We start from the raw sequence: 25,000 nt of genomic DNA, 5'->3' as shown, positions 1-25,000 counted from the left end.
TCAACAAAAATGCAGACTGCACCGATGGTATCTTCCCAAAGGAAAAAGTAGTATAGCTTACTTAGTATATTAGACTTAACAGTTACTATATACAGTAATGGACTTCTATACATTTTACATCAGATTAAAACTTTGGGTGTAAGATTCGGATAATTATTTATTAAAAGCTAGACATTTTAAATGAGAATAAGAAAAAAAAGTATGTCTTTGTGCCCCCTTTTCCCTGTTAATGCCCTATTGGCCCCCCCTGGCTAAACTTTGCTAGATCTGCCCCTGCACAGTTACCAGCGGACAGCTACGTAGAAAAGGATCCTGGTGTAGAAAGTAATATTAAATAAATTCTAACAACAGCTTATCAAGGTTAAACGTGCTGCTGTTGTTCAGCCGCTGTACAACGACCTTCTGAGCAGGAGTTTTACAAATTTTAAACTCTTCAACACCTCCACAAAGAAAACTGCAAGCTCCATAGTAACAGGATAATCAGACAGCAACAGGATAGTAAACCATAAAATTTTAACCACCACAATTTCACTTGTTTTTTGTTTCTTGTTTGATGGATGTCAAACATTTTGGAAATGAGGCACATCGACATATATCTGCTCAGCAATAAACTACAGCAACATCTGCTTCACCAATGCTTTGTCTCTGTCTGCACTCTCCATTAGGGTGGCATTACATAGCGTGGACATCTTCCTGCTGCAAAGGTGCAGCATAAGGGTAGCTTAACGCTGCTTGGGTAACTATTGACTGCTCACTATGTGATGTTCATAAGCCACACACTGCTATGTATCTCACCCAAACTCTGATCTAATATATGCTTTAAACTGCAAGTATTCCTTTGTTCTAGAAGAAGAACCAGATTTTATTTTGGCCTGTATTACTGCAGACTTACTGAGTCACTTTCCAAAATTTTTATCTTGGGCTTCAGAAACTCTGGAATATCTCTGAAATATTTGTTGTCCATGAGGCTGTGAGTTGATCTTTCTTTCCACTCTTCTCCATACAGCGCTGACAACTTTCCATCAGGGTCAAGACAATCACCATTACCACCACCACCATCATCATCATTATCTTCTTCAAGAGCCAGTTTTAGGGACTGCACCTCATTTTCCCAATCCTAAAAAAGATTATATCTTAATTTTAGTAAAGCAGTTTTTGTATCTACATTGTAACACATTACTTCAAAAATCACCATATTCATATTTCATTCTACCTCTTTTGTAATGAACTCGATGTGTGCCTCATACTTTGATCCATTGGTAGCCTCCACCTTTATCATTACTGAGGTACATGCACTGACACTTCCAGAAGGCAACAGGCCCTCCTTATTTATGATGGCATTGATTAAAGAACTCTTTCCAGCCCCAGTTTTACCAAAGACACCAACCAGGTGTCTCTTTTCTGTCTCCAAATCTTTGATTTGATCCCTGTTGAACGGGTTTAAATATGGATTAACTGACCCATTCTCAGAAATATCAAACTGAAAATGCAGTAAAATCAGAAAAAAATAGTTTTTTAAAATGTGTTGAAAAAGTTCAACTTACTACTGGAACAAACTACACAGCTCCATGTTGAGCTCTGACCGAGTTTAAATCTTTAGTATGTTTCTTATACCAAATACCAGCAAAATGTTACAGACTGTCCCAACTTCCTGGGAAATGGTTGGAAGAACATCCAACAAAAATATAAAATCTTTATTACTCACTTTAGGAAAGCGCTGAGCTTGTCACGGCCATGTAGTCTTTCACTGACACGTCTCATTATGTCTTTGACATCAGACAGTATTTCTGTTTCTGTCAGAGAAACAGAAAAAAACCCTAATAAGTAGGAACCTGGAACCAGTGTAATGCAAATATGGTCCACTGATATGCAAATGTAACCCATGGTTATTTTATTGCCAATTGTATTCTATTTTTATTCTAATTTTAAGTGTTACTGTTTTGTTACGTGTTGAGTTTTCCCATTTTCCCATGAATGCACCATAGCGCTGTGCGTGGTGACTTTCTTTCACTGCATCCGCCTGCATGGAGCTAGATGCGCAAAGCTGTGTGGAGATTCAGTCCTGCAACGTGTTGCGCTACAGAATTAATGTTTTCTTTGAAGAATATCCTGGCTGTTTTTTTTAAGTGGTAGAAACCTGCTGCAAGGACCAAGCGATGCCATCTAAGGACTGGATGCCACTAGAGGTGCCTAGAAAGGACGTTCTCAATCTGAAGGCCACCTGTTTCCTTGGAGAGTGGTAGGATACAACGATTTGTAATTTTGTTTAAGGATTAACGTTTTTTAATGAGCTCTCAGGACACTTTATGTTGCTACTTTTTTCCTTTTTGGGTCAGATCTGATTCCACTTAACACAAAACCTGATGCACCAAAAAGCAACACAAGTTCTGACTTTCTTTTTCCTTTTTGGATTTAAACAAAATAATACAATTTAAAAAGAAAATCTGAATATTGAAACTTCTGATTATGGTGTATTTTAGATGTTGCAAAAATAATACTGTGAAAATAAATAAATAAATTAGATGTATTAAAATGAGAGTGAGATACATTTTTCTCACCTTTTTCACTTATGGATGGCAAATCCTGTGGAAGCATATAAATATTCAACTTTCACATTTAAAGTTAAATTATTATAAATTGTACATGTATGCATAATTGAATTTATAGAAGAAATCATTGCTCCTGTACAGAAACAATTTGTTCTTTAACAAACTGTCAAAAACATTCACATGCACTTTTTAAAATGTACACACTTATATGTACATATATTCTCAACTAGCACAGTGATTAAAAAAAAAGGAAAACTTTTGCATTCTTGCCTCTCAGTAAACATGATCCCATGAGTCAATGTTTCTGCCTAATTCAGCACCAGTGACACAGACCTAGAGACCAGTTGGTGACCATCCCATCCCTGGCAACCACCAGCTGTTAGGGTAAAATGTGTATTCCAACATCAGGCAACTACATCAATTGTTTAGTGGTTGGTGGAGGTTGTAAGAACTTTAAGTCGCAGGGTGGTCAGGCTTGTGTGACTGGGGCCTTGCTTTGACTCAGGTCACCTTAGTGTATATTTATGAAGAATGAAGGCATGCTGCTTCATTATCTGATTTCCAATAACCCTTACCTGATCCAAATCAGCTGTTGCTATCACTATGTAGCAGGGTGTGGTTTTTGCAGGGTGACACAATAGGACTTTCATGAATTTCCCCCATGCACATTAGTGGTGTGAGATACTGCTGGATTTGGTATTCCTTTTATACTAAATAAATAAAGGCCCAGTATCAACGATTCTGATACAGATACTGATGCTTTTTAATAATTATGGTGGATGGTGGATCAAACTGCTAAATCAGAATGAATTTTCATGACCTGTAAGTGTTTGGGGGATTTTCTTTTCTTTGGATTATTAATTAAACCCAAGGACAGAAAACATATAATGAGAAGTCTGTATCACATCTACTTGTAGTTTAAATATAGTAACTGCACAGTATCCCTTTTACAGTTAACACAAAGGGGTTATGATATATTCGGGATATTTGTTTCAATTACAATAAATGTTATTGTGACACTTGAAAGCAGCAGCACTTAGATAGAGGTTGCCCTTAGGTTGCCTCTTTGATGATTCTAGGAGTAACAAAGAAACAGAAACCAGTATCCCAAAAAGTTAATTCTGTTCATCTGGACTGTTTTCAGTGGGAGAAACGTTTCATCGCTCATCCAAGTGACTTCTTCAGTCTCAGCTAACTGCAGGTTTCCCCAACCTTATAAACATTTGCACTTTATATAGTTGGGAAAACTTGGGATTTACTTACCTGGATGATTGAGCATGTATCAAGACAGAAACTAATATCAATCTCATTATGCTCCTATTCATCAATATCAAAACAAACTTTGGCATCTATATTTTGGTTTGATCCGCCCACCACCAGGGCCATGCAGAGCTGTTTAAAGGGGCGGGTGCTCAAAGTTAAAAACAGGCACATAGAGCCAGGCTGAACAACAACACACATTCTTTAAGAATCTAATACAGAATCGCATCATACTATATCACTGTTTTACCTGATGGGGTACAATGTTGCTGTTGAGGAGTTTCTGCTGATCCTGCTCCTGATAGTGCAGGAGGAACGGGCTGTGTTGAGCTGCGACTGGAGACTGTAAAAAGTCCATAGGAGAGATGGTAGCTGATTAAACAAGTGCTATGAGATAATAATAAAAAGATTGGTGAAAGTGCCATGTCAGCAACCATAAGGCAACAAAACTGTGAGAAACAAACTAGACTATGAATCACTCTTTGCCTCTCTTCTTCCGCCCATCTCCTCATCTCATTTATCACTCTCTACACAGCAAAATCTCCAGTGTTAATTCAACTCCTATAGTGTTAAAGTTAACACTTTTCCAGTGTTTATATAATTCTCACTGGTTTAGAGTTAAAGTAACACTTTGCAAAGTGTTATTATTTTAACTCCATTGTAGTGTTAAAAATATAACACCCATAGTGTTAAAATTTCACTCTGTATGGTGTGAAGTGTCTTCACTCAGAGTGTAACTACCTAACATTTATAGTGTTGTTTTAGGACACTGATAAGTGTTCACTTTTACACTGGCTTGGGTTAACTCTTTTCACTGAGGGTGTTACTACACAACAACTATGGTGTTATTTATGACACTTTTAAGTGTTTATTTTCACACTGGATTGTGTTGACTGTTTTCACTTAGAGTGTTATTCTGTAACTTTTACAGTGTTATTTTGGCACTTTAAAGTGACATATATGAGCTTTTAAATACTAGTCTGTATTAATTGTCTGAATACAAAAATGCATTAAAGTGCAATTACTGTATGACTACTGTGTTACATTCAGTGAAAGTCCTTGTTAAGTCCCTTTACAGGATAAAAGGAGAAAACATAAAATTGGTCACATAAGAATTTTAATAAATATTAAATTCCAAGCACCATACAGCATACGTTCACAACAAAAATAATGGCACAATGTACAGACCATCATCATCACCATAAGCACTTTGCAAATCAAAGGGCTTGTATATTTCAATACAGTCTGCTTTAACAACATCTTTTTCATCCGTTTCAAACACTTTATAAGCATGGCAATGTTCACTGAAATTTTCAACCACAAGCTTCTGAACTATGAAGTAGGTGTGACTATTGACCAAAACTATTGTTTTTATTCTGCAAAACACCGGCATCTCATGTTCAGAACCACAACAAATGACCAATCCTGTTCTGTACTCAGTCCCATTAATGTTAACCCAATTAGCAGAGAAAGCCTCTTCTGCAATAGCAGGCAAGCCTAGGGAGATCATTTCACTATTTTCCTCACTATCAACATCAAATGATTTCAAGGGCCCATACTCAACATGGCTTAAAGGACATGTCTCCCACTTGTATGCTATGGATGTTTGATGTTTTTTGGCAAGTGACACTGTGATGTTCTTAAAGTTCTTAAGGGTGTCTTTGAACACCCTATGTTTAGCCTCACCTCTCATGCTCCATACATGCAATAATGGCCCAATTTTTCTGATGCAAGTTGGGTAGTGCAACATAAAGTGGTGTTTGGGAATCATGTTCCTACCTGGATACAACAATTTGAACAAGTCATGATGTTCCATTGTTAAATGTTTTAGAAGCACAGTCATGCCATGTGTAACAGATGGAGAGAATATGATGTTAATTATTTGCAACAATAGCAATAGCATAGTCCAGTTCTGATTTCCTTCTGGCACAATATCACCAAAAATTAAAGGAATGTTTCTTATCAGACAAAGAGTCTGAATGGAGTTAAGACCTATACTATTACCACTACTGTCTAAGTTCACCCTTGTTGGACGATTTTTGCTCTCCAAGTAGCCATAGTCAAAAGCATAGATCCGTGACAAAAGAGCAGGTTTCGGCAGAAAATTGTCTGACAGATATTCCAACAGTAACTTTATCTCATATTGTGCTACCCCTTCGAGAATATCATGCATAATGTCCAAGGAAAAGTTCTGGCAAACATGAAAGAATTGAAGAGTGTTCAGTGTAGAATTCTTTCTTAAGCCAAACACATGTAGCTTTTGAGGATCAGATTGCAACTCACTGCAGTGCATTTCAAAAAGTTCTTTCCCTCGTAAGATGATCTTTGGATCATCCTCAGTATACACACTCTGTGCATCCTGTTTTGCAATTAAACACAAACGACAAAAGTAACGTCCACTGAAAGACTCAACAAAACCCAAAATTGAGTGCATCCCCAAGTTGTCCCCAGTTATCTGACATATAGTGCCATGGACCTTTTCAGATGAGAAGGGTAAATCAATGCCATGGCTCTCCAAAAACTTTATGTCATCAATCAGAGGCTGTAAAATAGGATCAAAGCCGTATTTTTTCACATCTTCTGCATGAAACAATGCAACCAAATGAATGTTCATCAATGCAGAATTTAACTTTGGAGGCAGATTTCTGAGGACAAAATAGATTGCACCAACTTTGTGAACACCACGTTTGGAACCAAGTGGATTAGCAGTCTCAAAGTCATCATAATAAAGCTGAATTTGCAAAGAAGTCTGTGGTTTTGAAAACAATGGATGAGACTTATAGTAACTCCCATCACAAAAGTCTTCATATCTGTCTTCTTTTGATACACATGGTTTAGCAAGCAGCTCGCAAATATAAGAATTGCGACATATAAATTTGATTGTTTCCAAAATTGGAATGTACACAAAAGTGTCTTTTACTGGTACCTGGTCATAAGTGCCTGATTTTTTATTTAACCTTGTATCATAGCGTATTCCTAAAGTCTTTTCCACTGGATCCACAATTCCCCATTTTTCACGGAAATATGACTTTCTTTTAGCTTCAGTGTCGAACTTCTCAACTGGATTGTCAAAAGTCTCAAGACATTTTTCCACTGGAGATCTAACAGGATTTTCTGTTGGCACAACGTTCAGTACTTTATGTTTAAACTCACAGTGCAGTCCATCAGCAAAATCTTCCAAATCACAAACAAGTGATGACACAAAACTATTTGCCAAACCACTACCATTGAGTTTACCAATAATTTTAGTGCAAATTGCTTCAGAATTTTTTTTAATTCTTTGACCTGACCCATTGTTTTCAGAACACCCAACCTCTAGGCTCTGAGTAACACTTGTTCCTGCAACTGCTATGTCTGTATCTTGTAATCTGTCAAAATCAGCTTGAAATGACTCTGAGGGTTCTGCATCACCACTTTGACAACAATCTTCATCATGAACACTATTTAAATGTTTTTTTAAACCAGAATATGTAGTGAACTGACGGCTGCAACCATCTTGTGAACAAGCCAACTTAAATTTGGTGCTTGGATAAAAACTGTGACCTAGTCGCAAATGACTTATCAAAGCCTGACTGGTGCTATGCAGAGTTTGACAGATAAAACATTTAAACATGGTTCTCATTCAACATTTTGGCACGCAACTCACGAACACGTGGTGACTCATCTGTTGAGGTGGCATCAATGTTGAATATGGTGGTCTGCACAAAACTGTAGAGATGAACCAGTGACTCGTCGTAAGATAAGTTGAACACGTAGTGGGATTTGAAAAGTTCATCAAAAGCACTGAGTGAGCTGGTGGCTTGGCAGGGGATGAGCTGTTTGTCCACTGCGATGTAGAAGGTGTCAATGCTGTTCTGGGTTCGACCAACAGCGAGGATGTATGGTTGTTTACCATCTCTTGCTTGCAAGTGTTCATCAATGCTGCAGCATGACTAAAAACAAATGAGATATTGACATATAGGCCTAGCTTATACTTGCTGAGTATGAACCATTCATTCAGTTTGACATTATGTGCCTTGCTAACTTATTACAAAATACTAAGACACATACTTCATGGAGAGGAAAACTAAAAAGTGCAAAAACTGAAAAAGTGTTTTGTAGGATTTTAAAAAGTGAGACAACATATTTACCTTGTGAAAGTGCACCATTTTGTGTGCTGCATCAGTTGGACTTATTTTGGTTCTCCTCTTTCGTCCAGCTGTGGGTGGCAAAAGTTGAAGGAGTAGCAGCAGAGAGGCCATGTCACTGTCCCAGTCTGTGTATGGTTGAATTTATAAAACAATTTCAAAATGACAGGTAAAAATAAATATTATTAAAATCAAACAAGCATGGTGCGACGCCTACCATTTACATCACTCTCTGTTGGTTTCTCAGCAGCTTTTATCAAACGACACAGGTCAGTTGACTGAGTCAGCTGTTTGGCTTCTTTAATAACCTTTGGCTTGAATGACATGTCCCACTTCTCAAGCAACTTGGTGGCTGTTTCAGCACCAAACAGCAGCAGGAAGTCTTGATTGACCTGTTCATCATACACACAGGACATAAAGACAGTGCTCAACATTGTTTACATTGCAATGTGATTTTGACCAATATGGGATATAGCCTGACTGGGATGACCAATGATCACATCTTTTACTGTTGCCATCCACATCAGCAAAACAAAAAAAAAAAGGATTAACAGTTGAAAATATCAAGTGATTTGACTTATGTCGAGGAGGGAAATTATTTTACTGCTATTGTTAAATAATTGTTATTGCATTAATAATATAATTTGCAGCATGGATATTGCACTCCAAGGTTTAAACAGTGTCTCTTTCAGAAAGACTGAGTTGCAGGCTGACAGGAAGTTGTATGCAGAAAGAAGCAGGAAGTTATTTTGAGCCGCAGGCTAAGACGAGGCTTTAACAATGTAACAGATAGCTTTATCATTTTATATTAAGGTTTTAGTAGAGGTTCTTGATTAAAACATTTATTTAGTAGAAGACATACATATAGTCTCAGTGAGCTTCTGGTCTGGTAAAAGGTCAGAAGTGCAACAGGTGAATTGAGAAAGAGCATTTGAGGACGAGACACAGACAGTAGGTGAAGAGGTGACACAAAGAGCATGTGAGGTCAACACACACACACACACACACTTTAAATTAGATTTATTTAGAGGAGAGGTTAGTTATGTTTGGCTGTAACTGCAAAATTGTCTTGGTAAAAGAGGAACCGTTTCTTGGTGTCTCGGCAAGAAAGAGGAACAAGACAAGAACTGAAAGGTAGACAGGAAGGGCTAGCCATGAAAATAGAAGATGATTTTCTAGGTAAAAAGTCATGATGATGTTGATCTGATCTATGTATAAAATGTATCTGTGACGCATGAAGGGGCGTCAGTAAACAAACCCTGATGCTATAAAATATCTGTTCATGCTTTGATTAAGTCGAAGACTACTTCCTGTCTGCGTACAGAGTTGTTTTCCCACGCGTGTATTCATTAAAATCATCGTTTGACTTCACCCGGCCGGATCGGTGTGGTTATTCTTCGATCACCTCTTGTACCCTTCCTCAATATTGAATCTTAACATTTGGGGGCTTCGTCCGGTTATTGAGGAGGGAGAGTTGGAGGTTTGGACGGAGAAATCCGGGGTCTTGGGTGGTCTGACGGGCAGACGTGAATTCCAGTGGTCTAAGTGAGTGGGCATAAGCCGGCTTATCCAAAAGGTAAGGCACTACCTGTTGAATTATTTCCAAAGTGTGCCAAATTGGACATGATAAAATTTAAGTCTACTCACTGAAATTACTGGTGCATGTCTGTTTTGATTTTGATGAAAATTTCATGAGTTGAAGCAGTTAGAGTTCTGCTAAGAAGAAATGAAAGCAGTAAAGTCTGCTAAAGCAGTTTGAGTCTGCCAGGAAAAAGTTTAAATATTGGGTTGAAGTCCCAAAGAAATTGAGTTAGAGTCTCAAGTAGTTTGGTAGGGAATTGGTTATTGTGTTGGTTAGAGTCCAAATTTGGTCATAAGAGTGGACCTGAGCGGTCATTTTGTGAGTTGGAGTCTCCATTTGACCACTAGGTTGCACCTGCTTCAGTTATACACTTGTTTCGAGTGTTGATTGTTGTTTCAAAGTATTATAAATTATTCTAGAACGGCAGTTCGAGTCTGCTAGGAAGCGCAGTGCTCAGAGGTAACGCTTGCCAATGCAAAGGACGCTTATGCATTGTCCTCGAAGAGGGATAGTCAGTTGGTCACTGTGGAGCTTGGGGCACTCCAGAATAACTAGGAGTTAGAGTCTCCTTACCGTTTGCAACGGTATCTGCGCTTTTTTGGCCAGCAGAAGTGGATTTCGGGCGTGTAACTTTAACCTAAAACTTCAAAAAGTTTGGGTTGGTTGACGCTTTTAAATTGAGTTAGGGATTTTAGAAATGAGGCCAGAAACAGTTAAAGTCTTGATACTGGTTAATTGATTGCAAAAAACGGTTATGTTAAATTTGTCGAAATTCGATAGGTGTTAAAAGGTTTAAAATCTGTGCAGTTGTAAATATAAGACGTCTCTGTATTAAAAAAGATCTCTGTGGGTCGAGTCAGCAATGCACTGACTGCCTGCTGCTATTCTTAGATGAAGAGTGTGTGTGCATGCAAATGAGGCAGCTGATGCAGAGCGCATGAGAGGACTATGCTTTCGGTTTTGTGTGTCATTCAGCTCTATAACTATTGTTTGCAAATGTGGATAAATGTCTGCAGTTAAAATGCTGGCTTAGTAAATAACAACATTGTAAATATATGAATGGTGACAGCGTTTCAAAATAGAATATAAGAATTGTTTGTGTTTAAAACCAACGTTTAGGTAAAGAAGATTTAAGGTGGATTTGAAGGCATAAACAAAAAATAAAAGGGTTACAGTCTGCAAGGGTTGTTAATTCATGAGCTGACTGGATGCAGAGTAAGTGGAGTGGTCATCCTGAGAGGATTGAATGATGCTCTAACTCTGTGGTCAAGTCAGACATAGGCTTTAAGCAACCATGAGCCACTAATAAGCGTGACAAATTAATGAGTATGTGTAAATTGAACTTGTTAAATAGTTTTGATAGGAGTAACTCAATGAGCACGCAATAAAGTGGACTTTTTAGGGGCAGTTTATCACTGACACCATAAAAAGCAACTTAATTAGTAGTTCAATAACAAATTGTAAAGATAACCTTTGTTATTTGATAAGAGAGAGAAAATTCAGGTTACATATAGTGAATAAATAAGGAAATGTTAATCTCTGCGTCATTCCACACTGAAATTTCAATTGTAGGGGATCATTTGGAGGTGAATTGTGTAGGACACGGGGAGACAGAAGAATCTCCCCATGAGTTTTCAGTGTGCATAGAAATTGAGGAGGCTGAACTGGAAGCCTGCCTGGGTCGTTGTTTTTGTTTATTTGAGGGTCTGCTGGAAGTTTGTGAAAACGACCACCTTGATATGTGGGAGCCTTCTCGGGCAGCGATTTTTTTGTTAAACCTGTGGCAGGCTGTGCAACATGGAGAAAGCTTTGACATAATGTCATAAAGGTGATTTCTTGGTTTTAGACTTATTAGTACGGGACAAGTTGAGGGACCCTTGAGGGTGTGTTGCTGTAAAGTATACAAGGGACGCGCAGCGCCGTTAATGGGTTTAAAATAAATGAAAAAACACTAATCCGAGGAACTATTGGAGAGGTAAGTATACGGAGGTGAGCGCGTTGCGCATAAGGGTTGCTGGTGTCATATATTAACACTTTGAGGGCGAATAATTTTGATTGAGTGTCAACGCTTGAGAACGCGAGGACAGCGTCTAAAGTGCTGGGTTAAACTTTGTGTATCACCGAGCAGGGGAAGAGGAGCCAGTGGTTGCGAGAACAGCGAGACGAAGACTGAAACCGAAAGTTAGGCGTGTCTGGGTGACCTAGACCAAGAAGGTGGAGTCGACCAACGCCATTGGAAGAGGTAAGTCTGTGTTTCAGAGAATGGCTGACAGATCGGGTGCGACACCTAGTAGGAAAAGGGGATGCAAACCTCTGAAGGATCAGCTCGAACAGCTTAAGAAAGCTGTTCGCTTGGCTTCCCCTGGAGTATCAAAATCAGCAGAGAAAGAGTGCCAAGCGATGGAGGTTGAGGTAAGTAAACCTATTATATCCCAACAGAAAGGGCTGGGTGATAAAATACCTCTGAGCTTGGTGTTAAAAACTGAAGGAGAAGTGTATGGACAAATGCATGAGGCCCTACGTGCGTCCATAGAGGCATTAACGGCATTGGAGGTTATAAAGCAGAGAGTAATGCAGGGAGGGCCAGAAGAGGAGAATGAAGACCGTGCGACGTCATCAGAAGAAGACGATGAGGAGGACGAAGATGGAGGAGCTGAACCCCAACCAAGTACAAGCCTAATTTTGAGGAAAAGAAGTGTGAAGAGAGACCAAGCACAGAGACAGCCCATATTTAAGAGCTCAAAGGGGAAAGGAAAGTTGAGGAAGAGTAGAAGAGTGAGTTTTGAACAAGGAGCTCCTGACCCTGGTTTAAGTCTGCCTCTAATAGCAGGTCCAAAGAACGAACCAGTTTATCGCGCCTATAAGGTGAGAGATTTGGAAGCATTGGTTAAACAACTTCCACCAATAACCAAGGGAGAACATTGGGAAGGAGAAGAATTAGCGCTGGGCGACTTTCGCACTTTGGCCGGACGTTGTATGCTGGGTGGTGGGTTAGCAGATGTAGAGCAGATAGCTCAAACAACCAGATATGCAAATGACCTGAAATATCATGAGGTGCAGAGTGACTTAGCAGATGCAGTTCGGGAGAAGGACCCAACTCCTAACTTTGGAGCCATTCCAAAAATTATTTGGGATCCCAAAAAGAAACCCAGAGAGTGTTTAGCTAAAGCAAAGGAACAATGGTTGTTAGAAACAGGAATACATCCGGGGAAGGAGGGTGAAAGTAGAGCGTGGTTTCGTTCGGCAGTGCTGGCAGGGCTGCCCAACCAGGTTGCAGTTGACTTGGAAAAGAACCCAGATTTTGCCGTTGCAGACTCGGTGCAGTGGGAGAGACATGTGACCCACAGACTTCAGCGGGAACAGGATTTGACGAACAAACAAAAGAAAGAGTTAGATGAAGCACAGGCGCAGCTGCTTAGGCTGCAGCTGGGTGAGGCTCGCGAAAAATATAATGCGAAGAAAAAAGAACCGAAAGAACTAAATAAGACTATAATGGTGGCAAGGCCTCAGCCCGATCCTGTGCCTGACTGGCCAGATCAGGATCCGGGTCTCTACCCTGATGATCGTTGGTCCGCCAATGCACCAAGGCAGCGTCAACCCGTAGGGAATTGGGGGACCGGTGGACCGCAGAGAGGGCGTGGTGGATCCGTGAGGGGAGGACAAAGGGCTCGGAATCCGGGGAATCCTGGCAGAGTGTCTTGGACTGTGTGTCTGAGATGTGGAGCAGAAGGACACTGGGCCCGAGATTGCCCTGAACCGCCGCAGAACTATCAGGGGCGAGGCTATCAATCCCAGGCACGAGGAGGCCCAAGACAAAGAGCTGCTTACAGGGGAGCACATCAAGCTCCAAACCCGAATGCAGCACCAGCCCCCCAGTACCCAGTAGCCGACTGGGGCTGGGAGGGGGAGCAATACTGACGGAGCCCGGAGAAACCGAACAGGGTGGGAACGGCAGAACCCATGCTGTCGATGACCGTGGAAGGCACTGAATTGCCCTTCCTGGTGAATACTGGAGCAACATACTCAACATTGAAAGACACACCAGACAGTGCAACACTCTCCTGTCACACAGTTAATGTGGTAGGCTTTTCCGGGATTCCAATGACACTGCCATTGACAAATCCAGCATTGACACAGCTGGGAAAACAGACTTTGAAGCACCAATATGTGGTGTCCTCACAGGTGCCTGGAAAATCTCATGGGCAGGGACCTGCTTGTGAAACTGGGATCACCTTCAAAGACTCAATATCTAGTCCAGAACTCTGAACAACCCACTGCCGAAATCTACTGGGGGAGGCTAGTGGAAGTAGGCATTCTGAGACATTATCAGCTATGGAAACCCTGGATGATGAGCCTGGCCGTCTATTCCCCTCCGCGAGATCCTTTCCACGTTACACTCTTTTATGATAGGGAAGATAACGATATCTATCGGGAACAGTTCCAGTCTGATCTTGAGGGACAGACGTGGAATGTGCAAACACATAACATTTATGTTGGACCAGAAGGTGTGGCCGCGGCTGTGAAATTTACTGATGAACAACTGCCTTGGTACAATGTGGGAGAGGATTCAGCCCCTCACATTACATTGGCGGTCCACGAGGGTCATGGGCCAAGAGATCTGGGACCAATGGTCAAGCGGGCGCTGGACAACGCATGCTGGCAAGGCACCCAAATTCCAAATGTCTGGTGTGCACCAAAATGTAAAATATATCGCATAACTTGTTTGTCCAACGATGCAGTGATCTTAGAACATAAAGAAATCTCCAGAATACATGGCAGGGAAAGAATGGATCATCCTGATGCAGTAGCTGAGCTCTCAAAATTGCCTGGTACTTTGTGGTCCGCAGGGCCCACAGATGTGGGTCTAGCTAACTGTTCGCCTGTCCTGTTCCAGCTGAAGTCTGACATACCATTTAACAGACCATAATAGAAGCACAAAACTGAAGACCAAAAGTGGTTCACATGTATTGACCTAGCGAATGCATTCTTTTGTCTCCCACTGCACGAGTCACTCAGAGACATTTTCTCATTCACATACAGAGGCCGCAAATTTAGGTACACACGCCTACCATAAGGCTTTGCACTCTCACCAGGAATTTTTAATCAGGTGTTGAAAGAGGCATTGTCCCCATGTCAACTGCCAGGGGGCTGTACATTAATAGAGTATGTTGATGATCTTCTTATTGCAGCCCCGTCAGCAGCGGCCTGTACGGCAGCATCGCTCGTGGTGTTGAACAGATTGGCGGAGTGTGGCTTCAAAGTGAGCAAAGAAAAACTGCAGTTGGTCCGGCCAGAGGTAACATTCCTGGGCCGGGTGATCGCACACAGATCAGTGGGGTTAATGAACACACACAGAGACCAAATTCTGACACATCCAAAACCAAGAACTGTGAAGGAGTTGCTTTCCTTTCTTGGCTTGACAGGTTACAGCAGGCAGTTCATTCCGAACTATGCGGGTAAAACGGCCCCTTTAAGGGACTTGATCAAGAAAGTTGGTGTTCGAAATCTGAAGGCTGAATTGCCTTGGACGCCGGACACAGAGACAGCGTTCATTTCACTAAAACAGGATTTGTCAAGAGCCACAGATCTGGCCACACTTAACTATGATGAGGCATTTTATCTTGATGTTTCAGAAACAAAGGGAGTTGTGAATGGTGTGTTGTTTCAGAAAAAAGGGGGAGGTAGGGATGTACTTATGTATGTCAGCATAAGATTAAATTTAACAGAAGCAAGGCATCCCACATGCACACAACACGCAGCAGGAGTAGCAAAGATAATTCAGAAAACAGCACATATAGTGAGGGAACACCCACTGAAAGTGCTTACTACACACAGTGTAGTGGCCTATGTGAACTCACAGGCATTCACAATGACTCCACTGACGCAACAAAGGTTCAGCAAAATTTTAGAGGCGCCAAATCTGATATTCACACATGAAGGAATAAATATGGCAGACCTAATGGGGTCAGGAGAACCACATGACTGTATTAAGAAAGCCCAGGTTGAAGGAAAAATCGAGGGACAACAGTCGGCCCAGAGAGCTGAAGTGATAGCCCTAACTCGAGCCCTGAGGTTGGCTAAAAACATGAGAGTGAACATCTACACTGACTCAGCATATGCGTTTGGAGCAGCTCATGTGGAACTGGCTCAGTGGAAGAGAGCCGGGTTCAGAACGGCCACTAATGCACCCATCTGTCACAAAAAGGCCCTGGAGGACCCAGACGAGGTAAGTATTATAAAATGCAAAGGCCACTCACAAGCAGACAGTATGGTGGCAAGAGGAAATCAGAAAGCTGACGAAGCCGCAAAGGAAGCAGCGGGCTACAAAGGACAGAGACAACTGGTGCAGGTAACCCCAGAAGAGGAGGTTAGCACTAACAGCATGGAAGAAGTTAGACAGGCTCAGGAGGAGACATCCCCAGAGGAAAAGGGGGTGTGGGAAAACAAAGGAGCCTGGCAAGATGGCGGTTTGTGGAGGGGGCCAGATGGGCGTCCCGCTTTAACGGCCAAAATGGCGGAACAAAAGGTGAATGAGGCTCACGGGCTTGGTCACGTGGGAGTGAAACAGATGGAGAGAAATTTGTGCCGATGGTGGCATCCTGATTTGAGAAGGATGATACTGGAAAAGGCCAGAACGTGCCTAATTTGTGGGGCACACAACCCAAAGCCAGCAGTAAAACCTGAAGCTGGTAAGTTTCTCATGCCAGGAAGGCCAGGAGAAGAGGTCGTGATTGATTATACCGACATGATTGATACAGGCCCAGGTGGGGTGAGGTATTTGTTGGTGTGTGTGGATGTTTTGACTGGATGGCCCGAAGCATGGGCGACCAAATGTGAAGACGCGAAAAGCGTGATTAAGTGCTTAATTATTACATTCCAAGGCATGGGTTTCCCAAGAGAATTAGATCAGACAATGGTACTCACTTCAAGAATAAAGATTTGCAAGAGGTAGAGAGGATGTTGGGAATGCAACATAAGTTCGGGACGGTCTTTCATCCTCAATCTCAAGGAAAGGTAGAGAGGATGAACCTAAATTTGAAAAACAAGTTGGCTAAAATTTGTGCAGACAGGGCTAAATTGGGTCGCAGCCCTGCCCATTGCTTTGATGACCATAAGATGTTTATGATGATGTTAACTTTGTATTTCAGGTGCAGTTATAACTATTTTATACATATTGCATTTTGTGCTTTAAAAGGAGTTGTGGCTCAAATTTGTCTCTGGAGGGTCACGAGCCTTTGGCTAGCGCTATGATTAGCCAATCTACTGTGAGGATAATATGAGTTCATGAAGGATTGCACACGCTTACAGACACAGAGTTAAGAAACACACATGACAGTATTGATTCCAGGCAAAAGGCCCTAAATTCATTTAGCTTTTAACTGAACTTAAAGAAGGACCAAAGAGGAAGGAAAGCATATATTTTGGTTAAGTCTGATACATTAGAATTAGAAGGTATTGTTACATTAAGGGAGCAAAATGAAATAAAAAGGTTATACCAAAACAGGTGATAACATAGGAAATGTGAGGTTTTAAAATGAAGTTAGTGTTAACACATAGGAGTTGTTTCAAGGCAGCATTTAGCTATGATGAAATGTATACAGGAGTAATTGCTTATATGCTTAAACTTAATTGATTGAAGTGGTTGTTTTCTTTTGGAGTAGATTAACTTGCAGCAGCGACAACTTGTGCATAGGATGTTGATGATCAGATAAGGGAAAGTAGAGCGAGCAACTGGACGTGAAACCAGCGCTTAAAAGAATTTTAAAGTGATGAGTAACGTTGAGGAGTATACATAAATACAAGTCAATAAGTTAAGAAGATAATTAGGATCAGGCTTTTAATTAAAGAGTCCCAGATAGGATAAGTTAGGGAGATGCAAGAAAAGGTGTTTTGTTTCCTTTGCAGAAGATCGATCTCGGCGACCACAGGAGGGGCGAGGATCCTGGAGATCTCGAGGTTCGAGACCACCAGAGAAGGGTCTGCGTGAGGACACAATGTATTGTGACCTCTGGTGTTCCAGAGGTCAAAAGGGGGAGTGTCGAGGAGGGAAATTATTTTACTGCTATTGTTAAATAATTGTTATTGCATTAATAATATAATTTGCAGCATGGATATTGCACTCCAAGGTTTAAACAGTGTCTCTTTCAGAAAGACTGAGTTGCAGGCTGACAGGAAGTTGTATGCAGAAAGAAGCAGGAAGTTATTTTGAGCCGCAGGCTAAGACGAGGCTTTAACAATGTAACAGATAGCTTTATCATTTTATATTAAGGTTTTAGTAGAGGTTCTTGATTAAAACATTTATTTAGTAGAAGACATACATATAGTCTCAGTGAGCTTCTGGTCTGGTAAAAGGTCAGAAGTGCAACAGGTGAATTGAGAAAGAGCATTTGAGGACGAGACACAGACAGTAGGTGAAGAGGTGACACAAAGAGCATGTGAGGTCAACACACACACACACACACACTTTAAATTAGATTTATTTAGAGGAGAGGTTAGTTATGTTTGGCTGTAACTGCAAAATTGTCTTGGTAAAAGAGGAACCGTTTCTTGGTGTCTCGGCAAGAAAGAGGAACAAGACAAGAACTGAAAGGTAGACAGGAAGGGCTAGCCATGAAAATAGAAGATGATTTTCTAGGTAAAAAGTCATGATGATGTTGATCTGATCTATGTATAAAATGTATCTGTGACGCATGAAGGGGCGTCAGTAAACAAACCCTGATGCTATAAAATATCTGTTCATGCTTTGATTAAGTCGAAGACTACTTCCTGTCTGCGTACAGAGTTGTTTTCCCACGCGTGTATTCATTAAAATCATCGTTTGACTTCACCCGGCCGGATCGGTGTGGTTATTCTTCGATCACCTCTTGTACCCTTCCTCAATATTGAATCTTAACACTTACTAGTCCTTTGACATCCAAAAAGCGTGGAAATGTTTTGAAGACATCTGCAGTTCTTTGTGGATCATGCACCAGATCCTGGCGATGTTGGAACGTCATTTTCATCTTCTGAAATACACTTGCTTCATCAGGAGAGTGAACAAGAAATGAGATGGCCTCCTTGCAGGCATCTCCATCAAGTTGCTGAGGCAATGTGGTTGCTAATCTTCTGCGCTTAGGCCCTTGTTCTTGATGCACTGGGACTTCCTTCACTGGCCGTTTGGTTGTAGACCTGGACATGGTTTTGAGGCGCCACGCTATATATCCAGTGCCTTTCACTCCGTCGTAGAAATGCTCCTGTCACATTTAAACATAGATGAAAAATAAACATCAAATGCGATCTTACAGACTTTGCAGATTCAGAAAAAAGAAACCCAAGGACTATTATCATGTAACAGGTGCAATACATGTTAAACAACATCCACAATTTCAATACAGTTTTATGACAATAGTTATTACGAAAGAGGAATTAAGATTTTTCTTTTAAATCATTTAGCTGATGTAATTATTCCATGATGAAAACTAAATAATGTGCTGTTTTACAATCACTGCATGACTTACATAGCCGTTTGGAGAAAATGGATCCTTCAATGAGGGAAAGAGTGTAATTATTCCAAGGGCATATTTCTCCTTTTGCTTACGGGAGGGAATTCTGCTATAGAGGAAATACAATTGACAATGTTAAATCAGAAGTATTTGTCTTTACTGCAGTATACATTACAAGAATATTCCATATGGCCCATCTTTACTTTTTTATTAGGTACTATTACTCTTACCCATGTCTCTCAGTCATATCACTTGCCAATATGTTAACAAGCTGCCGCCGGGTGCGGTGGCTCAGTGAATTTTCGGCATTGTATTCTTCAAGAATTTCCTCTCCACCAGGTTTCCTAGTCAAGGCATTTTTAACCATCTGCTCATATAAAAGGGAAAATAATAACAATAAAAACTTGTTTGTCAGTAAAGGTGAAAGTTTAGAGGAATGTCAACAAACCTGTGAAAGACATATCTAGCAAGAAGCACTAACTTCTACTAACATTTTTTCATACAGGGCAAGTTGGGAACCACCATGTTTTGAATTTCAATTTGTATAACAATCTACAGTATAAATGGTGTCAACTCAAAAATACAAAAGACATTTTCTGTTCTCAATTACCTCTTTTGCAGCCTCTGACACAGAAACATTTGGTGCAGAACTGTCTTTGCTGGATCTACTGCGGCCTGCAGGAATGCCCTTTTCCCTGAGGTCACTGTCACTTGATGAAAGTGATATAGTGTCCGTGAGGGAAGATAATGTATCCGAGGAGGATGGTGTGGAATGAGCTAAAGGACAAAAATCTTTGGGAGAGATGATTTGGTTAACTTTCTTTAGGCTACTCCACAATGCCATTAATAACACAATTTCAATGTTCATGTTCAGACAACATTCTATACAAATATGACCCAGCCCTGTCCACTGTCATGTATATTGCATGAAGACAGGTCAATGTCATCTGCATCAAGAGCAAAAGAACTTGGCTCTACATTGAGTGGGCTATACTCTGAAAATTTAAGTTATGATAACATTTACCTTCATCTGAAATCTTTTCACGTATTGTCAGGCATAGGTCTGGTTGGGCCTCCAGTAACTCCAGAAAAATGTCTTCTTCGACAGCTGTGTCAGTTTCATCGAAAATATCAAGGTCAGCAGCATCCGGAAGTCCAAACTTGGTTTTGGCTTTACAAAAAGATAAGCATAATGTCACCTAAAACGCCTGAAAAACTTTTTTAAAAACTAATTTTGACTTTTTTATTTAGCTAATATTTATTAACAGCTGTTTTACCTGTCTTTAAAATGGTTAAATTAGACAAGTCTGCAGCAACAATATAGGCCTAGGCCTACTGCTCTGTACTGTTTTTAATGTCACACATTAAAATAAAATGTGTTAACATTTAATTCATTTTTTAAATAGATGAGATGCAAACATGATGAACTGATACATGTGCAACAAATTTTGTTCTGCCAGGTTATCTTACCTTCACTGATGAATTCTAGATAAGTGAATCCTGCGTGCAATTTAATGTACTTCTTTACATTGAGGTATTTCACTTTCAGCAACATGTCTTACAACAGCACCTGGTGGAGAGAAGGGGGCACAGAATATTTTTTACCATATATTTAAACCATAGCTTAAGTGGCAACAAATCCGGACAACTTTAAGAAAATATTAGGCTATACATTGTGTGATGATCTGTGAAGGGGTGACAGACCACTTCAACCTCAGGAACATAATTTGGCTTCCCCCTGCGCACTAAAATAGCTGAACTTGGGTACACAGAAATAGCATCCAATGAATTATCCACCCATCCACATGTTTATAAGACGACAACGGCGATCTTCTCGTCTGCACGCAGGCTAGATACTTAGTTCTGCTATGTTGCGAGTAAATCGCTGTAGCCTACTTGGGGAAAAGCATCTCTGTTTAAACCATGTCAGGATGATAATCCACATAAAATTTCCTGTTGAACGCACACCTGCCTTCATCACGCTTTCACTTATGACAACAAATATCCCTTATACTGTAAATTAATGAGTGCAAGTCTTACATTTATATCGGGAGTTTCTGACACATGCACAGCCGTCTGGCTAGTTGCTACTTTGTGGTGGTTGTTTTGTGACACGACATGCTAGGATTATCAGTGGAGGCGACGTCAACGACCCTCAGTCGTTATACCGCTTTGTCTTAAACACTGGATGGTAGCCTATTTCACTAAAACTGTAGAAAAGGGGAAAATGTTCCCTTAGATTAGGCCTACTACAACATAGGGCTGCTCGATTATGGCAAAAATGATCATCACGATTATTTTCACTGAAATTGAGATCTCGATTATTTGACGATATTTATTTAACAATAACAATGTATTGAATAATGACTTTAAAGATTGTCAAAAAATAATATAAAATAGTGTGCAAATACTGATAACAGTGCAAATGTTTGCAATATAAAAAATAAATGAAAAATGTAAACATCTATGTTTAGTGAACGTTGCAGTGTTGCTCTGTGGTGCAGCTACAACACTGTAGCAAAGTTTACACACTGTGTCTACTTGATCCACGTCTGACTCCGCGAACCCATAATGTTTCCACACCACTGAAGTTTTTTTTACCTCTCTTTTCAACCAACGGCAGTCACTCTCCTCTCCAAATAACTTCTGCTTAGCTTTCCGAGCTTCCCTCGGGTCCTCTTAATTGTTGTGACACGTGTTCGAAATGCAGAGAGGTGCGCTCGATTTGCCACACGGAGCAGCGCGAGAGTAAAGCACGAGGGAGGGGCTAATAATCGGCTCAGTCATTTTTAATGATCGTTGAAAGCCCAGATCGTAATCGTGATTAAAATTCGATTAATTGAGCAGCCCTACTACAACATGTATGATATATCCTAACCGTTAGCAAGCAACCCATGCACAAACGCAGCGCGCCTTGCTTGGTCACTAACATCTAACAGAATTCCATAACCCCCTGCCACTTCAAAGATTTGTAGGCTAGGCTACTGCTAAACTCGCTGGTAGCACGTGTAATTAGCCTATCTTGACGCTTTCCAAAACTTGACTTGAACGTCTCTATGTGATTGTTTAGTTCACTTTTAAATAGGATATTTCTGAGGCGAATGTTCGCTTCCCTTAAAAGCAGTGGGCTAAACGCATTTGTCTTAGCTGCCAGCTAGGCTACCACAAATTCAAATTTTAACATTACATTTAACATATCCAGAGGATAGCTAACTCCTCCCTCGTTTCATTTAATAAGCATTGAACACTGGAAAGCATTTCTCTTATGACATTAGAACTAACTAGAATTGAGAATTATATTAAGCACGCATTTATTTTCGCTGCAATATTAACTTGTTATAGAGGATAGTTTAGCTACCTAAGCTAACGAATCCCATCTCTTACCGCAGATGAATACACTCCACATTAGGAAAATATTGCATGCTTCTGATAAATAATGTTATAGGCTAGTTAGTTACAATATTTAATAATGATAAAATAACATAGGTCTTGTTGTATAGTTCTTACCTGAACAACCTCCTCGATCTTGACAGCAAACTTCTGGCGGACTCCTCATGCCCATGAGCGCGAAAAACCCGGATGTGGAAATCAACTCCAAATGAGTGTTATAGTATTGACTCTTTGAAATAACTCCGGCTACAGAGCTTTTTCAGCACCGTTAGTGTTACTGTAACTCTCAAACCAACACTTTTCAACTCGAAATTTTTAACACCAGTAATTTTAACTCACATCAACACTTCGGATTTTGCTGTGTACTTGCTGTCCATCTGAGGCACAATTTACTATTGCAATAAACTATTATTTAATTATCCACACTTAAAAACCTTATCTATCTATTCTATAATAAAATTGTTTTTGACTTACTTGACCAGAAGTATTGACGGCTTCTTTTTGTGGTTGAGTTGTATTTTGCTCTTCCTAACATAATGAAAACATGGCAAATCCATATTGGCAAAATATGTGAATAATATAGCTATCATAGACACACTGATAGTTAAGTAGTTTATGCACCATAATAATTCTACAACAAATTCATCTGTAAACTTTAACACGAGTGAGGTTTTTCAGACAAAAAGGAAAGAAATCTTAAAGCATTTAATTACCTTTAACAGCTTTAGTTTATCCTTGAATTTTACTCTAGGTCCAGCTTTTGTGATCAATTAATCAATTTCCTGATCATCGAGAAGATACAGACTTTCCTTATCAATTTCTTGAGCTGTAATAAAATTAAATAGCAGAAATAACGATTATTTATAAAATTACTTCAGAAACACTTTTTTAAAGGAGTTCTGCATTGATGTATGATTTGAACACATTTAATTCCCTTTTATTTTAAGCAAGTATCACTTTCCAGTCTTAGGACATCTTCTCTTGCACATTTTGCGCAGTAAATATGAAAATGTGTATTAATAGGTATTATTTTTCAGAGTTAACAAAACGTATAAGTATCAATATCTGTACCCATCACTGATGCACAGTAATAATTTACCTTCAAATGCCTCAATCCAGTCACTTAGTTTCCATTCAGTCAGTTTGTTTCGCACAAAACCATCCATGACCAAGAATAGAAACTGAAAGAAATTGTAATTTCTGATCCTGTCAAGGTGAACGAGCAGACTCTAGCGCAGAACTAAGGTTTTAATTAAAGAGAGTTTATTTACAGTGACACCAGGCGCTATAAACAACAGTGCAGAGCAATTAGTGCTCCCGGGAATCCAGGGGAAAATGAACACGTCCAAAACTCCTCTTCTCAATCGCCAGTCCCTCACACGTCCTCTTTTGTACGATACATGACGTTCACATACGAATATCCTAACTCACGTCAAAGACAAGGGAAAATAGGGAAGCGTCCAGTAGGGTCTGTACACGGGAAGAGAACACAAGTTAGACATCCACAGAAACACGAGCGCCACGATCCAGCGACAAGTAACACAGAGCCGCCGCCCTGCGCAGCAGGTGAGTAGAATAATTGCAGGTGCGTAGGCCAAGAGCGTGGACCAATGACTGTAGAAAATGTGGGCGGCCTGACAGCTCCCCGTTATGCTAGCTGCATTGTAGATCATAAACCCCGCCTCCTCCGTGTTAACGGATGGCACTGGGGTCAGACCGACTAAAATGAAAGCCTTCTCCTCAGAAACCTTTTTTCTAGAGTTCCATCTGCTATTTTAAGTAGTTCTTATAACATTAATTTGGGTTTAGGGAGTCATTTTTCTCACAAATGTATTTTAATCATAACTAGATGCTGTAATGATAACACATTTATGCACTTAACATATAACTATAACATCTATGATGAATGTGGTTCAATTCAACACATGCGTTGAAGGCATTGACACATTGACTATATGTGTAAATGGCCCAGACGTGGTACTGCAAAGTCAGATTTAGTCACTTTGCAAAACTGAAATACCAAAAACCTCCACCCCAGAGAGAAGGGTTACATCTCCTGGGTTTAGGTGTGGCTTGCCCCTCTGGGGGCGGGGGTACCTGGACCTGGGATATAGAGTATGTTTGGGGAGTGCAACTGTCTGTGCAGTGTCTATTTGTGTCTGTCTAAACGTTGGGTGAGTGCTGAGTATTTGGTTGTGCATATGGGGTGGGAATGCACGTCTGTGTCCGCGTGTGCCTGTTTGTCTGTGTCTATATGTCAGGTTGGGTCTTAGACTCAACCTCTCTGGGTACATCTCAGGCCCTCTAAAGTACGGAGGCCTATCTCCCCTCACCACACTCCCTGCCGGTGGCTGATGCCCTCAGACGTTGGTGTGTTGGTGGTCCTTGTCGACTGGGGCTGGGCGCTCATGTATGTACCGGCTCACTCCTGGTGGCTGATTGGCGGGGCCTGGCGCCTGTGGCCCGGCTGGGCCCCTTCCGGGGGATGGGATGCCCTCTGGCCTCTGGGCCTGAAGCTCGGTCCTCTCTGGCACAGCTGGCTGCCGGCAGAGCCCACAGGCATGCCACTGCAACCCCCTCTGGCCTCTGCTCCGTAGCTGCTGGGTGACC

General features: G+C 40.7%; 4 protein-coding genes across 4 annotated transcripts in view; 2 read left to right on the top strand and 2 right to left on the bottom strand.

The window, feature by feature from the left end:
• The window catches only part of LOC113009888 (nuclear GTPase SLIP-GC-like), a 53,079-nt gene extending 48,912 nt beyond the window's left edge, over nt 1–4,167 (bottom strand). Inside the window, exons 1-3 of the mRNA XM_080300651.1 lie at nt 4,060–4,167; nt 1,214–1,480; nt 893–1,117 (exon numbers count right to left, since the gene is read on the bottom strand). Coding sequence (XP_080156777.1) covers nt 893–1,117; nt 1,214–1,480; nt 4,060–4,167 — 600 coding nt within the window. The remainder of the gene's footprint in view (nt 1–892; nt 1,118–1,213; nt 1,481–4,059) is intronic.
• The window catches only part of ccp110 (centriolar coiled-coil protein 110), a 664,638-nt gene that overhangs the window by 473,860 nt on the left and 165,778 nt on the right, over nt 1–25,000 (top strand). The window lies entirely within an intron of this gene.
• Nucleotides 4,910–21,278, bottom strand: LOC113011432 (uncharacterized). Its single transcript, XM_080300312.1, has 9 exons — nt 20,471–21,278; nt 20,025–20,171; nt 19,611–19,792; nt 19,231–19,367; nt 19,016–19,109; nt 18,419–18,751; nt 8,154–8,328; nt 7,940–8,064; nt 4,910–7,741 (listed from the first exon to the last, which is right to left on the bottom strand). The coding sequence occupies exons 1-9, from the start codon at nt 20,553–20,555 to the stop codon at nt 7,415–7,417; spliced, it is 1,605 nt and encodes a 534-aa protein (XP_080156438.1). The 5' UTR covers nt 20,556–21,278; the 3' UTR covers nt 4,910–7,414.
• On the top strand, nt 15,222–18,342 carry LOC113018503 (uncharacterized). The gene is made up of 2 exons (XM_026161571.2): nt 15,222–16,466; nt 16,533–18,342. Exons 1-2 carry the CDS (start codon nt 15,388–15,390, stop codon nt 16,534–16,536), a joined length of 1,083 nt encoding a protein of 360 aa, XP_026017356.2. The 5' UTR covers nt 15,222–15,387; the 3' UTR covers nt 16,537–18,342.

This window comes from Astatotilapia calliptera, chromosome 4 (genome assembly GCF_964374335.1).
Source record: "Astatotilapia calliptera chromosome 4, fAstCal68.1, whole genome shotgun sequence".
Classification (NCBI taxonomy): Eukaryota; Metazoa; Chordata; class Actinopteri; order Cichliformes; family Cichlidae; genus Astatotilapia; species Astatotilapia calliptera.
The sequence above is the reverse complement of the archived record's forward strand: the minus strand, read 5'-3'. Positions and strand labels throughout refer to the sequence as shown.

What these genes read in the sequence shown, in the direction of transcription:
- LOC113018503 (XM_026161571.2), top strand. Translation starts at nt 15,388, where the DNA reads ATGACTCCACTGACGCAACAAAGGTTCAGCAAAATTTTAGAGGCGCCA.
- LOC113011432 (XM_080300312.1), bottom strand. Translation starts at nt 20,555, where the DNA reads ATGTTGCTGAAAGTGAAATACCTCAATGTAAAGAAGTACATTAAATTG. An exon ending in TTTTGGATGTCAAAGGACTA is followed by an intron (nt 8,329 to 18,418) that starts GTAAGTGTTAAG and finishes TATGATGAACAG; the next exon opens with GTCAATCAAGACTTCCTGCT. An exon ending in AAATGGTGCACTTTCACAAG is followed by an intron (nt 7,742 to 7,939) that starts GTAAATATGTTG and finishes ATTTGTTTTTAG; the next exon opens with TCATGCTGCAGCATTGATGA.